Source organism: Moschus berezovskii, chromosome 12 (genome assembly GCF_049115385.1).
Source record: "Moschus berezovskii isolate FMDL1 chromosome 12, NW_MosBer_1.0, whole genome shotgun sequence".
NCBI classification, from domain to species: Eukaryota; Metazoa; Chordata; class Mammalia; order Artiodactyla; family Moschidae; genus Moschus; species Moschus berezovskii.
Genome location: NC_142471.1, coordinates 25,660,639 through 25,678,442, shown reverse-complemented (window position 1 = coordinate 25,678,442; position 17,804 = coordinate 25,660,639). Strand labels below are relative to the sequence as shown.

The 17,804-nt window shown below is 34.4% G+C and overlaps 1 protein-coding gene and 1 non-coding gene across 6 annotated transcripts in view; both read right to left on the bottom strand.

Annotated features, from left to right (window-relative positions):
* Positions 1–17,804, bottom strand: part of CCAR1 (cell division cycle and apoptosis regulator 1) — a 46,436-nt gene that overhangs the window by 11,673 nt on the left and 16,959 nt on the right. For all 5 annotated transcript variants that reach the window (XM_055425593.2, XM_055425596.1, XM_055425594.2 and 2 more), the window contains exons 7-17: positions 16,801–16,915; positions 16,506–16,698; positions 14,512–14,641; positions 14,076–14,237; positions 11,556–11,781; positions 10,856–10,969; positions 10,163–10,329; positions 9,212–9,422; positions 8,310–8,393; positions 6,644–6,829; positions 107–298 (exon numbers count right to left, since the gene is read on the bottom strand). In XM_055425593.2, coding sequence (XP_055281568.1) covers positions 107–298; positions 6,644–6,829; positions 8,310–8,393; positions 9,212–9,422; positions 10,163–10,329; positions 10,856–10,969; positions 11,556–11,781; positions 14,076–14,237; positions 14,512–14,641; positions 16,506–16,698; positions 16,801–16,915 — 1,780 coding nt within the window. The remainder of the gene's footprint in view (positions 1–106; positions 299–6,643; positions 6,830–8,309; positions 8,394–9,211; positions 9,423–10,162; positions 10,330–10,855; positions 10,970–11,555; positions 11,782–14,075; positions 14,238–14,511; positions 14,642–16,505; positions 16,699–16,800; positions 16,916–17,804) is intronic.
* Positions 10,461–10,525, bottom strand: LOC129556058 (small nucleolar RNA SNORD98). Its single transcript, XR_008685898.1, has one exon. It is a non-coding gene; the product is annotated as a small nucleolar RNA SNORD98 (small nucleolar RNA).

The window sequence follows — 17,804 nt, the reverse complement described above, 5'->3', positions numbered from 1 at the left end:
TAAAAACAGAAACAATGAAGGAGGCACTCAAAAGAGATTTGAGATATACTGACCAATCAAAATATATGAGCCTTATTTGGACCCCAATTCAAACGTAAAACATTACCTCAAATGAATGTTCTTTATTATCCTCTAATCTGTAGTCCAAAAGTACACTCAAAGACATGATGCTACAATCAAACTTGCCACTTTTTGCAGCCCAGTTTGGATGTACAACGATAGCCGGCTCATCAGGCAAAATATATCTTCTTTCCCGACGCTGGCGTTCCAGTTCCTCTTGACGTTTTCTTTCTTCTTCCTACATATTTGAAATTTTAAATAATGGTTAAACTTGCACGTACATTATGTATCATACCAAAAGAAAAAGGGTGAATTTCTAACAATGATAATACCAACTTTAAGGGCTAAGAAGAGGCGAAGTTCAAATTTACTAAAGAAGATAGCCACTTTTATGGTTCCTAATTCTCTTTTTAATTTTCCAGGGTAAGCTGCTGCCTTCTAAAGAGGGAAAAGACCCCACAAACCTCTATTACCATCATATAAATCAGGATATTCTGGGAAAATGGTGGCAATCCCCACATTTAAAAAAGAGACAGTATAATCTAGATACCAAAACCAAAATCCATGTATAGTCACAATAAAATGAAATGACAAGGTATTTCCACAAACCCCAATATACAAGTAGGAGGGGGAAAGTCACAAGATCTAAAACACCTATGTGTTACTGACATCTGTGTACAGGGGAAGCAGAAGGAAGCAATGAGGTTACCTGCTGAATCTAAGAATAGGAAAACCATAAAACAGGCAACAGGAAGAACAGCAGGTAAATTTAAGAATAGTAGCTGAAACTAGGAAAAGGTGAGTGAGTACAAGCGGTCAGTGTTAAGATCTAAAATGGCCAAGGTGTTCTAGGCCTACCTATGAACTTGCAAAGCTGATTTATCAGGGCATCCTTTCAGCACAGGCCAAACTGAGGAAAAACTTCTGGGAGCAGAATCCATAGTGAACAGGGCAAGAATAACAGAGAGAATAGAGATGTGGGAGGAGAAGGTCCAGATAAAAAGTGACAGATGGCAGTAAAGATAGAAATCTCAGCAAGCCACTGTATTTTTTGGCAGAACAAGAAAATAACAGAACACAGAACTCTATAAAGTCAGAAAAGCTATCTGAAGCAACCTCCTTCTAAAAAACTTTAGAAAAACCACATTCACATAAAAATGAGCAACACAAAGGTACTTTGGTCAAATTCCATGCAAAGTTATTATTGGGGAAAAAAAAAAGGGAGAGACAATAAAGAGCAGAATCACGTCTCTAGCAGACAATGAAAGAAAGAGGACCAGAAGACATGGCCAAAAGATAGATAAAAAAACCTTCCATTCCGTTCCATTCAGTTGCTCAGTCGTGTCCGACTCTTTGCGACCCCGTGGACTGTAGCCTACTAGGCTTCTCTGTCCATGGGATTCTCCAGGCAGAAATACTGGAGTGGGTTACCATTTCCTTCTCCAGGGGATCTTCCTGACCCAGGGATCGAACCCGGGTCTCCTGCACTGGGGGCAGACGCTTTAACCTCTGAGCCACCAGGGAAGCTTAACTTACTGTTTTAAAGTGTGCTAAAAGACATAAAGAAAATATTACAAGATATGAAAGAACAACATGAGTAAATATTTTAAAAGTAGAAAACGAGGTGACAGAATTTAGGGAACAATCAGAAAAGATAGTTCCAGAAATTTAAGAATAAAGTAAAGGAATAAAAAAGCAAATGACCTCAACAGGTAATGACTTATTTCCTCTAAAATCAGGAACAAGACAAGGGTGCCCACTTTCACCACCACTATTCAACATAGTTTTGGGAGTCCTAGCCACAGCAATCAGAGAAAAATTAAAGGAATCCAGATTGGAAAAGAAGTAAAACTCTCACTGTTAGAAGATGACATGATCCTCTACAAAGAAAAACCCAAAGACACCACCAGAAAATTACTAGAGCTAATCAATGAATATAGTAAAGTTGCAGGATATAAAATCAATACACAGAAATCCCTTGCATTCCTATACACTAACAATGAGAAAACAAAAAGAAATTAAGAAAACAATCCCATTTCAAGGGAAAGAATAAAATACTTAGGAATAAACTTACCTAAAGAAACAAAAGACCTATATGTAGAAAACTATAAAACACTGATGAAAGAAATCAAAATGACACAAACAGATGGAGAAAGATCCCATGTTCCCGGATTGGAAGAATAAATATAGTGAAAATGAGTATACTACCCAAACAGAACTACAGATTCAACGCAATCCCTACCAAGCTACCAATGGTATTTTTCACAGAACTAGAACAAATAATTTCACAATTTGTATGGAAAAACAAAAAAAACCCTTGAATATCCAATGGAGAAAAGACAATCTCTTTAAGAAGCAGTGCTGGGAAAACTGGTCAACCACCTATAAAAGAATGAAACTAGAACACTTTCTAACACCATACACAAAAATAAACCCAAAATGGATTAAAGATCTAAATGTAAGACGAGAAACTATAAAACGCCTAGAGGAAAACATAGGCAGAACATTCTCTGACATAAATCAGAAGATCCTCTATGACCCACCTCTCAGAGTAATGGAAATAAAAATGAAAATAAACAAATGGGACCTAATTAAACTTAAAAGCTTTTGCACAACAAAGGAAACAATAAGCAAGGTGAAAATATAGCCTTCAGAATGGGAGAAAATAGCAAATGAAGCAACTGACAAAGAATTAATGTAAAAAATATACAAGCAGATCATGCAGCTCAATACCAGAAAAAGAAACAACCCAATCAAAAAGTGGGCTGAAGAACTAAACAGACATTTCTCCCAAGAAGACATATAGATGGCTAACAAACACATGAAAAGATGCTCAACATAACTCATTATCACAGAAATGCAAATCAAAACCACAATGAGGTACCATTTCATGCCAGTCAGAATGGCTGCCATCAACTAGTCTACAAACAATAAATGCTGGAGAGGGTGTACAGAAAAGGGAACACTCTTACACTGTTAGTGGGAATGAAACTAGCACAGCCACTATGGAGAACAGCGTGGAGATTCCTTTAAAAACTGTAAATAGAACTGCCATATGACCTAGCAATCCCACTGCTGGGCATACACACCGAGGAAACCAGAACTGAAAGAAATACATGTACCCCAATGTTCATTGCAGCACTGTTTATAATAGCCAGGACATGGAAGCAACCTAGATGTCCATCAGCAGATGAACGGATAAGAAGTTGTGGTATACATACACAAAGGAATATTACTCAGTTATAAAAAAGAACTCATCTGAGTCAGTTCTGAGGGGGATGAAACTGGAGCCTAGTAAACAGGGTGAAATAAGTCAGGAAGAGAAACACCAATACAGTTATTAACACATATATGTGGAATTTAGAAAGACAGTAATGATAACCCTATATGCAAGACAGCAAAAGAGACACAGATATAAAGAACAGACTTTCAGACTGTGTGAGAGAAAGTGAGGGTGGGATGATTTGAGAAAATAGCACTAAAACACATGTATTACCACATGTAAAATAGATGACCAGTGCAAGTGTGATGCATGAAGCAGGGCACTCACAGTCGGTGCTCTGGGACAACCCAGAGAGATGGGGTGGGGAGAGAGGTGTGAGGGGGGGGTTCAGATGGGGGGACACATGTACACCCGTGGCTGATTCATATCAATGTATGGCAAAAACCACCACAATATTACAAAGTAATTAGCCTCCAATTAAAATAAATTAACCAAAAAACCAAAAAAAGATAATGCCTTAAAGAGAAAGGGAGTTACTATGGAAATGTTAAAAATCAAAGAGAAATTAAAAAGTGGCCAATATTGAGGAAGCAAAAAAGGTAAACACAAGACATTAAAATTTCTTAAAGAAAACAAAAATCAACAGAACAAATAAAAAATTATTACTTGACACAACTTGTTTGTTCATAGCATCATTATTCACAATAGTCAAGAGGCAAAAACAAGTATTTTTGCTACCATGAGCTCTGAGGTATCTACTAGAGATGAGTTTCAGGTACAATGACAAAAGATTAGTTGTAAGCATTAGGTATATAGCAGTAAAACCAAAATTAAGTGAGCATTAAAAGACAGTACAGTATGTATGCTACATGCTAGGACAATGTATTTATAGGACATTTTAAAAATGGGGAGAAAGCAGGTACAGGAACAGGAAATTCAAAAATATACTTAAAGTAAGCAAGACTTTAATACTGGTGGTGGGGCTACTAATATTATATTTGTATTGTGTATCTGTACAAGCAGATACAAGCACTGGCCAAAAAAAAAAAGTTGCCACTGAGCTTCAATAAGGAGAAGAATCACAAGGAACTGAAACCCATTAAAAATGTTCAAATCCATGTATTCATAATGCTTAAAAACAAACAGGTAACCATGTGAAGATGCAGGGAACCAATTCACTATTGTGAAAACTGAATAAACAACAACAACAAAATAATGCTTGATGGAGCAGCATATATACATTACTATGGTAGAGGAATGATGCAAATTCCTGAAACCTTTTTTTTTTGCCACTGTGCCATATATGGGATCTTAGTTCTCCAACTAGGGATTGAACCCGTGCCCTGGGCAGTGGAAGAGCAAGATCTTAACCTTTGAACCACCAGAGAAATCCCAACATTCTATATTTTAAAAAGAAAGAAAGCAATCAAGTATTGATCCTGCCTTCTTCTACATGAATTTACTAAAAGGCAAACCTGTACCACTGTGTAACTGAAACAGCAGATGAGAGGAACATGTGAAAACAAAGTAAGAATTATACCACCATTTTTAACCTCAATAAATCAACAGATTTAGGATTTGAGCACGACTGCCCACGAACATCAAAAAGTGAAAATCTGCTTTCTTTTGTTGCTGTTCTGAACAATTCAATTCTAAAGCAATTCCTACAAGCAAGTAGGTGTCTACACAGGATTGAGGTTGATGAGAAAAGTTTAGAGCCACAATGGCCCAGAGTAGAAGAGCTGCCCAGTTATCAGGCACTGATATCCAAATGAAGCAAGGAGTGCATCCATACAGAGAAAGCATAGGACAGGAAATAAGACTAAAGTGGAATAAGGATATACAGACTGGAGAGGGAGTGTGATGTATAACTGAGGAAGTAAGCAAGTCCATGAAGCATAACAGAAGGAATGTTTCTCATTATTGGGGAAAGGAGTTAAGATACATGGAAAGAGAAAACCAGAATGAAGTCTGTGATGCTGGAGTAGAACTGGAGTTCCAGTGTAAACTCTTCGCTTTCAACGTACAAACCACAGTAAATACAATGTACCATTCTTCACTAAAAGGTACCAAAGCTTCCTGGGGAAATGGCTGACTTCAGAAACAGGGCAGGGATAGTAATCAATGAGACTAAAACAATTTATATCATAATGCAAAATAAGCAAAGTCCTCAAAAGATGACACAGGGCTATTTCGAAGAACACAGAAGTCAACTTGAAATGCCTCCTGCTGGCCAACTCTGAGTAATTCCACTATCAAATCTACTATTACATCCATAATCAAATTTCTCCAGTTATCTCAAAAATACTATTAATGGCTTCCCCCCTGCCACCCTGATCCAGGGTCCAGTCAAGTTTTACTCAATGCATTCAGTTGTCATTAGTAACCTTCTTTAAACCATTTTTCTACTTTCATCACATGAACATTTATGAAAAGTTCAGACAAGCTGCTTTGCAAAATTTCATACATTCTAAATCCGTTTTCTTACAATTAGATTAAGGTAAATGGTAGGAAAGCTTAATAATGATGTGTACTTCCACAATACATTCCATTAGTACCCACATAATGTTGGTTTATCCAATTACTGTTGGTGTAACACACTCTGACATCCCCATGTTTCAAATTCAGAAAACACCCAGGAGTTATTCTTCTGGGCAAATAAGACTGAGGCACAAACAAGAGTGAATAAACGGCCTCTGAGTCTTAAGAACCACGATGCAATCAAGCACACAGCTTTAAAGCAGCAAAATTCTCAGACAAGTGCTTCACTACACCTCAATCTCTGAACTTAATAGCTCTGTCAAGCAAATTTTCTTTGATTTTTTAATATCTAAAACATTATTCATTTTTAAGAGGAAGGACTGAAAACACTTGACTTATAGAAATCATTCAAATGTCTCTCAAGTGAAGAATGAATAAACACTGATACACTGATGCTGTGGAATATTATTTAGCAACTAAAAAGAACTACAGAAACACAGTAAAAATGGGTGACTCTCTAATGCATTATGTTAAAGAGGTCAGACTCAAAAGGTTATATAATTCCATTTACATGATATACTTGAAAAGGCAAAACTATAGGAAAACAGGTAGGCTGACCAGGTAGGAGAAGAAAATGCTTACAAAGAGGTATTAATATAAGTTATTTTTAGAGGAAGACAGACCTTTTTTATATATATGATAACTGTAGTGGTGGTTAAACGGCCATATGTATGTGTCAAAACTTGTACTTGTTCACTAAAAGGATCAATTTCACTATTATGTAAATTATATCTTAATAGAAGTATATACACATACATATTCAAAGAACCCTATAAACCAATATTAAGTTTAATAGTATTGAAATGATTTCGTATATACCTCTTTATCGTCTTCAGATTTCCTATCATCCTCCTCTTCCTCTTCTTTCTCAGATTTCTCTAATTCCTTTTGTTCTTCTTTTTGCTCTTCTACTTTAAGCTGTTTTGTCAGTCGGGCTATTAACTGGGATTTTAAGCCTTTGGAACTAAGAGCTCGACTTTCTAATTCTTTTCGGAGATCATTCACCTAAATAAACACAGCATAAAAACACAGAAAATGGAAACAGGATCATGAAATAAGGAATCATGCAATTATCTTCTGTATGATTTTGGTGAAAGGGACCCCTGTACAGCTCATAAAATCTTTGTAAAAATGCAAACTGACAGAATTATTTTTAAAGTAATTTGCAACATGTTTTAAGATGCTTTCAAAGAAGTTAATGCTTTGACCTAGAAATTCTAGTCTCCAGGAATTTACCCTAAGAAAATAACTTATACACAAGAAAGTAAACTTTTTATACACGCTTTGTCATAATCCTTCCATCCAAAAATGTGAAGAATCAAAATATCCAATAAAAGAGTAATATTAATACCTAAGAAAAAAACAGTACATCATTTGAATGGAACAGTATAAAACATTTAAAAACAAATTACATGGGAAAGACTATTATTAATTGAAAAGGATGAGATGGCAACTTTTTTATACAACATTAGAACCAACCAAGCAAACACTTTATACCCAGGAAAAATAACAGAAGATAATACATCTAATTTTTAAGAAAGGTTGCTGTGTTTGAGTGACAGGCTTGAGTCATTTTTTCTTCAATATTTTATGTATACACGAATTTTTAAAATAAGCATACATAATATTTATAGTCAAAGAAATACAAAAGTTTTAAACTAAGAAACAATAGAGAAGCCATCAGTTAGACAAAAATTTCTTGGGGCTGCAGGCTTAGTCTAATCTTCTGAATCTATAGGATTCTATATTAAACCTGATGTTGAAGAAAACTGATGTTGAGGAGTAGTGCAAGAGTGTCAAAATTATGATATATATGCTCTACTTACTAAAAACCAATGTTGGCTTAAAAACTATAGTTTCAATAAGAAAAACTCTGATTTTGCTAAGGACAGAAGTTAACCAAAAGGTCAGTTTTTATGTGTTAATAAACAGAAAACTGCAAAAGCAAGCAAGTTTCTAATCTACATAGAATTTATGTATGTGACTCTCTAAATCTACATTCACAGTATAGACCCAGAGATGCAAAACTGTCAAAAGAGAATAGGTACAAAGACCTTGGGAAGCAAAGAAAAACTAGTTTAGTATTAATCAAAGATTTTCAAAACAGGGTCTTATATTACCTTCCTCCTAGTTCAGATGTATTATGAATCCACATTTTACTTTTAAATTCATTTAAAAACTGGATAATCTTTTTCTATGTTTCATTCCTTCTCCTGGAATTTAAGTTAATTAAGTGCAGAAATTCCAACTGTTGGTCAGTTCCCAAATCAGAAAACAATATTGCTCACACCATACACATATGCATATTACATTCAACAGATACTGGCTGAACTATTTAATTTTTGCACACACAAACACAACACAGAATTTTATATATAACCAGCGGACTTAATTTTTAATGACTTATATCTGAAAAACTACTGTCTACAATATCTTCTATTCCTGTCCATAGATTTCTATTAAATATCATTACTTTCAAAGTTACCTTCATTGTCTTTGGGTCAAGTTTAGACCAATGGGTAGGAGTAGAAATTTCTTTAGCTTCACCATCATCCTTCTCTTCTTCATCCTGACATACAAAGTTAAGAACAGAATTACTATTCTGAAACCTTAAAATAAAGGTTAATTTATTTTTAAAAGTCTGTTGCTGATCTGTGCAAGGTCACAAATGTTTCAGATTGTCTTCTCCTAAAGTTATTATTTAGGCAAGTCCACGTACATACATTCTACCACTTTTAACTGATCACAAAGACACTCATCAGCCAATCAAAGCCAGATCTGTGAAACACAAAAGGGTGATAAATTACAACACAAAGGATATCAGGGATGCACAAACACTGCCGGTTCTCCACTAACCACACAGTGTGTGATCTTGCCCCAATTTTCAAACCACCCAAAGTTAAGACTGATTTAGTCAGACCTTTCAAATGTACCAAAGATGCCGCCACATAGCCTGAAATTTCAAATCTCTCAGACTTGTGGTTGTCCAATTTCAAATATCCATGACTAGAAATGATGACCGTGAAAGAGAAAATTTTTTAAATTTTAGAAAATGGCAAAATGTTTAAAATGGCTTAATACTGAATCTTGCTCAACAACTGGTCCCAGATTCCAGCAACTAGACCTATGATAAAAACAAAATTCTGTGCAATTTAAGCACAACTTATTTACCTTTGAGGTCTCAGCACTCTTAAAGTTAGCGTAATAGACAAATTTTTTTAAAGAGAAAAGAACATACAACTATACTGCTGAAAGCTGGATTACCAGTCGCTGTTACCAGTTATGTTCCTCCATGTGTGTTTGTTATGTAGTGTGTGGTGTGCATTTGTGCCTGTGTTCCTGTGCCTGTGAGAAGCGGAAATAGAAAAAGGGATTAGCGTTCAGTGCCTGTTCTCCATCAGCCTCCTTGCGTTCACCCTGAAGCTTCTCGACCAGCTGCTGCTTGTATCCTCGGGAGAGGGTTTCCCACTCTGAGCGGGTGGGAAGGCAATGCCAAACATCCGGGAAAAATAAAACCACTGTCTCCACATGAGCTGGAACTGTACGCCCCTTGTGGGTCTCCTCAGGGCGATGGTAGCGAATCTCTGCAAAACGGTACCTGTTGCAAGGGAAGAAGCATGTTGGAAAAAAAATTCTAAAATACATTTTAAAGACCCTAGTTCACTTGTAGCACATCAAGTAAAGAAATTTTGCTGCAAGAACTTGAGGTTGGTCTAAAGAAAAAAAAATTATAGAAGCCATAGTTCCTCTTTTGGTACATTTGTAAAATATTTTATGGTTAAAAGAAGAATATGTTCCCCAAGGCATTGTCAAGTTTGATTACAGAGCTACCCATATTTTAGAGAATACCTGAAGAAGCTGGATAGCTGTTCAGATTTCATGTGCTAAAAAAAGAATGTTCTCAATTAAATCACAAGAAATACACTAAAATACACAAGACAAATAAGCCTCAAGAGAAAATATGGCTGAACAAAAATAATCAGCAACTACATCATTTTATAACAAAAGAATTATAATGAAATGAAGTTCTCTCTTGACGATCTTCTCCAGCTATGCATGAAATGAAAAATATTTTCAACATACATCCAACTTCCAAAGCACAGCGTAACAAAACATTAATATTTTCAGTTTACTTTGATTAGTTCTTAATCCTTTTCCCCCAAACATTTTTGGCACCAAATAAACTTTTACTACAAATGAGCATTCTCCTTTGAGATTATCTGCATGATCAAGATTGCTAAAATATGGGGGGTGGGGGTGGGAGAAGGCTGATGGACAAGAACATCTACATAAACTATTAGAAAAACATTTCTAATCAAGAAATGAATTAGTACTTACCATTGCGTGCATACACTTAGATCAATGCCTGTCAGAGCCTTACAACAACGAATAGCAGTCTTAATCAACACAAAGGGGTCTTTTTCTGGGTCTGGTCCATCCAACGAAGGAGACCAATGGCCTCCAATGGCCATGGCTTCATCCTTGCCTTTCATGCCCACTAAAAACTAATTTAAAACAAAGAATCATTTACATGTATTATGTAGCCTGTCAAATTACAAATTAAATACTCGAAAAGGAAAGGAACGAACCTTTCCAATACCACTTTTACTACCTCTGGTATCAGTCAGTCAAGGAAGAGTTCAGTTCATCATGTTCCACACTGCATTTCAGCAATGGAATAGGATTTACACATCATAACTCATCCTTCTAAAATATTTCCTCAGATAAAAAGTTATTTTAAAGAAACAAGCCATAATTCAAACTTTAAGAGCATCCAGATACACTAAATCCACTAAGATTTTATTATGCTTCAAATATATACCATCAAAACGACAGATGAACTAGCGACATATAAATAAGATACAGCCATAATCTGCAATGAGAAAAACACCTACATCATTGACTGCTATATTAAAATAAGTTATAAAACAAATCAACAAAATTTTAAAGGTAGTATTTTTAAATTTTATATATGGACAGACTAAGCAAAGTAAACATACACCTAAAGTTAAAATAAATCTTTCAGTTTACCTTAACAAGTCTAGCAGGATGCTGAAATCCATCTCGAAGTTCTTGTGGGTCTTCAGCAAGAGCACATGACTTATGATACAAATCTTCCATACTAGGGCTAGCCATCAGCATTACCTATTATAGTCAAATAATTCAATCCTGTCAAAAGTCTAAAGTAATGTAAAAAAATGAGAAGCACTACTAATAATCCTTCCAAAACAGTTATCTGAAGTTTTTCTTTTTTTTTTTGTAAAAATGGAAAATGCTACAGCAGAAATGGTATTGGATACCTTATAATTATATAGTTTTAACTTTGGAAGAAAGGCATTTTGATCCATGTTTATCAAATAGCAGAAAACTATGGACCATAAGCAATATATTCAATGTTATCCTGAAGACCAAAATATGGTGCATTTACCCAACAAAACATTTTATCTGGATCTATCAGAAGCCATAGAACACTTCAAAAAGCTCAATAAAATGAACTTCATCTTCACATTTTATAAGGTTCAAAATATTGAAGCAATATCAGTTTTACAGCTCAAGAGTTAAGGCAAAAAAGAGGTTAAATTACCAAACAACCAAACAGAATCAAGCAGACAAGAAAACACAGGATTTCAGGTCTTAAACATAATGAATACTTTCTGAAGATTAACTTCACATACACTCTTAATACGAGTAAGTGCTCAGAAATTTTAGCTGTGTATCATAGAATACAAACCTTTGCACTGTATAAATGATCAGCATCTGGTGGATCAAGAATGGCCATATTTTTTTCTAAGGACTCTACTTCTCTGTGCATTACATAGAAATTGCAGTAATTTCCCAGCTGAAATGGTCTTGACAAAGGGAAAGCATCCACCCATGTAAACTGAGCATCAAAAAAGTCACTAGGTATATATAAATTCTGATAACGGCGCCTCAGTTCCATCATGTCACAACTAGGACTGAAAAACAGACATAAGTAGTCAATAAAGTACCCTAACACCAAAGATTATGCAAAGATTCACTCAATTCTAAAGCTATAAATGTATAATCTGACACAGTTAAAAGCCAGCTGAAAATGAATAGTCAACTATTAACGAGCTTTACATTTACATAGAAGCATATGAAAATGTCGTTTTCAAATATGTTGATTTACAGTTTTGAATAAACAACACCTACGTGTTACCTTCTTTATTATTTGTGTGCAGCTTAAAATTCACTTAGAGAAGACCCTCTGAAATAACTTCCAAGTTCCAGAGAAGATCTGAACAAAATCAATTCTGCTTCAGTTGAAGCTGTATTTTTGAGAAAATTATGGTTCATACAGAATGAATACAAAGCAGGGATAAGAATAGTACCAATGAGTATGACAGCTCCTCCATCAGGCTTATACAGTGTAGAAAAAAATAAAACCTTTATTTCTTCGCATCTCTATACCTCTCTATTTAATGATTAAGATCCATACCCGATTTATTATGTAAAGAGAGGATAAGTTTCTTGTCTTTTAAGTGTGACATACTGAATTTATTTTTAAAGGATGATTTCCTTTTTCCTAAGAAACAGAACATTTAAAGGAGAGACACTCAAAAGTAAATCAATCTAGCAAAAAGGCTGAGAGATATGTTAAAAACATAATGAAAAGTGGAAAATACCAATAGTGTATAAGATAAAAAGATTAATTACACTGTCCTTTTAAAAAACAAAAAGTACAAATTGTGAGCTCTATGTATCCACAGAGATGTCTTTTCATTTGAAACTTAAAATATAGAATTATAAGCTTGTCATTACAGTTGCTGACATATTTGGATAAAATATGGATAAAATTTGGTTATTTGAGTGTTGTTATTGTTTTTTAAAAGAAGTGTTACAAACAATAATAGTTTTAGTTTTCCATCACTAGAATTTCTGAAGTCATGTTTTATCCCATAGGAATAAAATCTATAAATGAATAAAACATCACCACTTCTTGGCATATATTCCCTATTATAATCACACTGCTACAAGAAAATCTTGATTTCCACAACTACCGATGAGAAGAAATATGGAAACTTTAAAATAACTTTTATTTGTAATGTGTTTCTCTGATATCTGGGAATTCACTTCAGACTGATGAAGTGATACCGTGAAGATTTAACTTGGAAGGATAAAGACAGGTGCTCAAATTACATCCTAAGTATCAATTCCTCCCAGAATAGCAATTGAGACTAGAACAGAGCAGAGCAGAGCTGCTCTAGTTAATATCTGGAGATGTGGTTTTATTTCAAATGAATTCCTCTGAAATACGCAGACAGATATTTTTTAAATATACAAGTAAACAGGAGTAACAAGAAAACTAATAAAAATTAAGAATCGTTAGTGATTTTACCACATGCAAGAGTAAATGAACAACAACTACCTTACAACCATGCAAACTCATCAAGCAAGATTTTGGGGGGCATGGAGTAGTGTGAACAGTACACTGGTTTACTCAATATAAAACTGAATAGAAATTGTAATTTTTATAGGTCAGTATTAGGAATACTTTGTCGAATGGAGCAATACCCTCTCAAGACACTGAACTGCACAGTTATTTGTTCCTATGTCAAACAGTTTTAAACACTTTCGCTGATTCACTTTTCTCATTTTACTGTAAATTTGCTTTTACCACCTGTTAATTTATCTTATACACAACTACCAGCTCCAAGGCTTTTAGAGGATTCTTCCTTTCCTTTAGAGTAGTCATTTATCAATATGCCTCTTTATGAATTACAATTTTGCACCTATTACCTAGTTGGCCACCACATCCCAACCATCACTATCTACAACTGCCATACGCTGGATTAAGTGCTTTACTTATATGAAATCAACACAACCTCACAATTAGTTCTGATAGTTAATATAATTTCCATTTCACAAGTGAAGCTCAAAAATTCTTGGTAACTTTCCAGTTACTTCTGACCTTAATAAAGTCATCAATAAACTAGAATCTTAAATATTTAATTTTACTTTTAAGGAACAACTTCATTACAGAGGGGCTGCCTTTTTCAATAGCTAGCACCTGTAATGAGTGTATGAAAATAATGCAATCCTGAAAAGAACATAAATGCTAATTCAAATTGCCTTTCTGCTCTTATATAACTAAGAACTAAATGTTATGAAATCAAAATTGTAAAAAAAAAAAAAAAAAAAAACCTCTCTCAATGTAACATATTCCTCCAAATTACAAAAAGTACAAAATTAGTAATTTAAGAAAACAATGGGGAAAAAAAGAACTTACCAATCTAAAGAAAACTTTGAAAACTGAACTGTGTAACGTGGGACAACACGTCGGACTCTCCGAGGTGACCGTTCTCGCTCTCTCCGAGGAGATCTCTCTCGGGAACGTTTTCTCTGTGGAGATCGTTCTCTGGATCTACGTCTTTCTCTCTCTCTTTCACGACTTAAAGCAAGTTTTTCTAAAATTACTTTTTCTAGCATTATCAAAGGGTTCTTTAATGAAGTAAATTTAATATGTATAAACATATATATAAATATAAGCAACATTCCACGGTGTACATTTTTAAATAAGTTCTTGAACACTGTGGTAAAATACACACAATATAATAATCTCACTATTTTAACAATTTTGAGGTTTACAGTTCAGTGGCATTAGGTGCATTCATTCACACTGTACAACCATCACCACCATCAAAAGTATACTTCTAAAAACATACCTTCGGTCATCTTTTCTGTTGGGCACTTGATCCCCTCTGTCATTTCTTCCTGAAAATCTGGATGGTGGATCTAACCTTCTTGCTGGTTGTGGCTGTGAAACTATACGGACAGGAGGCTGCAATAAACCAGCTTTAAAAGATACAGAAAAATATATTTTAACTTATTTAAATGAAGTTTAAAAGCATCATTCGGTTAAATTTTATATAGAAAAATTTGGCTTTTAGGTTTTGTAACCCATATATGGTAAATGTCAGGGATTATTTGCATATTTGTATATTTTTAAACAATCATTTTAAAGTGTAAAAACCATTTTTAGCTCAGGGACCACACAAAACCAGGCCACAGATCAAATCCTAGAGCTACAATGTGCCAATCTCTGACCTACAGATTAAACCAAAGACATTAAAATACAACAAACCCTTGCTGTTGGCTACACAAGACATTGTCACAGCACCAGAGTATCATCCAGACATTTTCTACACAGAGAAAAACCTTTATAAAAAGAGATCTATGGCCATCACTTTGACAAAGTAATCTACCACCTATAATACTGGAAGAATCTAACAACATGTGCCTCCTAGTATGATGCAATACGAATTAGAAAACATCACCTAAAATGTGCCAAAAGTCTTTAAACTTAACTTTTACTTTATAGTTTACATGGCAGAAAAAGGAACAAGGTAAAAATACCATAAGGAATTCACACAATCCAGAATATAACATTACAAAAGAATTTACAAGTCAACTAGACCAATATTTTAAAAAGTCAATGCTATAAAGGAAGAAAGAAAAAATGGAAAACTATTTTGGAATAAAAAGACTAAATAATAGTTCTTGCTATTGTTTAGTTATTCTTTTGCAACCCCATGGATTATAGCCTGCCAGGCTCCTTTATCCACGGGATTTTCCAGGCAAGAATACTGGAGTGGGTTGCCATTTCTTTCTCAAGGGAACCGTCCTGATTCAGGGATCGAACCCGCTGTCTCCTGCATTGCAGGAGGATTCTTTAATTACTGAGCCACCTGGGAAGCCCAAAGTAACATAACCAGATACAACACATGAAACTTGACTACCTTTTCGTTCAGGAAACAAAAAACCTTTTTAAAAGACATCTGGGAGACAACTGGGGGTGTGTAAATATAAATAAAGTATTTAAATGCTTTTTCTTAGAAGTGACAATAGACTGTGGTAATAATAGGAAAAGATTCTCTTTAAGGAAAGGCACACTTACGTTAATGGGTGAAATGTCAAAATGCCTACCATCATGAACATTCACTGCAATGTTGTCAGAAAAGAAAAACTAGAAATAGTACATTTACCAAAGAAAACCATAACTGTACAATATTTATACAATGGAACATTATGCAACAATGAAAACAAAGAAATTAGAGCCACATGAAACAAGTAAGTATGAAAAACTTTAAAATATAATGAACAAAATCTGTTAAAAAAGAAAAGGAGTTAACTAATAATGTACTTTTTTACCCAAGTAATGATTACATGGGTGTTTATTTAATAATAATTAATTCACTGTAATCTGTTTAATAAATGTTATGTTTGTGCCAATTTACAATAAAGCAGAAAATGCCACAATTACATTTAAAAAAATACCAATTAAGTAGACGTCTGCAAAAGTTAACACTATCATTTTTAGTATTTTGGGGTAAGAAAAATGTACAAATTATCAATTGGCTTCAGAAAATTTAAAACAGTTCATTTATTTGATGCACTGTGGTTCAGTGAGTGAGGTGCTGCCACCAGATTCTACATACATATTCATGTATGTATGTAAGTCATGTTCATAAGAAGTCTCAATACATTTTCCTCTATAAATAAAATAAAAACACTTCCTGATCGCTATACAAGTAGAAATTCTCTACAAAAGATATTTAACTTTCTTTTCAGGTATTCTGCAAGTCCCTACTTTTTTTAAAATTAATAGCATACTCTCATTATTTTAATAATTGAACAGTTATGTTTTAGTCTGTAATACCTTTCTGCTGTGGCTGCTGTAATAAAGGCTGTGGCTGAGTCTGCAATAGTGGTGTAATAGAAGCTGCTGAAATCTGTGCCTGCAGCAGTGACTGGGGCTGGGGCTGAGCCTGAACACCAAATGTTGTCTGTGGTGCAATTGGCTGAAGTACGGCAGGAGGAGTCTTCAGTAAAGGCTGAGTTTGGGATTGATTCTTAACAAAAAGAAATGACATTTTAAAAAACAAAGAAAAATCTTTGTATATTGGAAGACCCAATCACCAAGTTTTTATAAAACCTAATACTATTTTATATACCTGATTTGGTAGTGTTTGAATCCTTTGTGCATTCCATTTAAAAGGCATATTGGGATTATATGTAGCTTCAACCAACACTCTGTCACCCACTTGGGGGGTTTTCCCTTTGACAGCACTGAAAAAAAAATTAAATACAAACACTATTAGAAGAAATTCTTCTAAAAAAGATTTACATGTTAATACTAAACACTGTAAAGTACTTCAGAAATAGGAAACCTGAAAATCTCTTTTAAAAAGTAGATACACCTCTGAGACTTAAGCAGAAAATATAGAAAACAGGAGACCCATTTAAACAGAAAAATCTTACATAGTAATTAAACTTAATATTTCAAAGTACTTCTAAGGAAGTTCATTAGAAATACATTTGAAATATCAAAGGAAATACATATTCCCTGCAACCACCACTACATGAACAAAAATACTATTTCAAATCCATTAGTTTATCAGTCATTTAATCCTATTATTTTTTTCAACTAAGTGAAGTGAAAGTGAAGTCGCTCAGTCATGTCCGACTCTTTGCGACCGAATGGGCTGTAGCCCACCAGGCTCCTCCATCCAATGGGATTTTCCAGGCAAGAATACTGGAGTGGGTTGCCATTTTCTTCTCCATGGGATCTTCCAAACCCAGGGATCAAACCCAGGTCTCCTGCATTGCAGGCAGACGCTTTACCGTCTGAGCCACCAGGAAAGCTAAAACATTTTACATATATATTATCATTAGGTATGTCAAACAGAAGATTAAATTTTAAAAAGTATATGACTATTTTAATCTTAAACCTTACTGTAAGTCTGTTCATTAATAACTAGAAATGTAAACTCATCCCTATAAAACATTTATAAAGAATTCACAATGACTAGTGTTCAATAATCAAAAGTTATCTTCCATCACATTCTCCATCAAAAAACGTCACAGGTACAGGTTAAATTATTAAAGCAGAAAATTATAGCTAAACCACAATTCCATGCCACAGTTAAGCAGGTGTCTTATCAAAATACTTAATGCT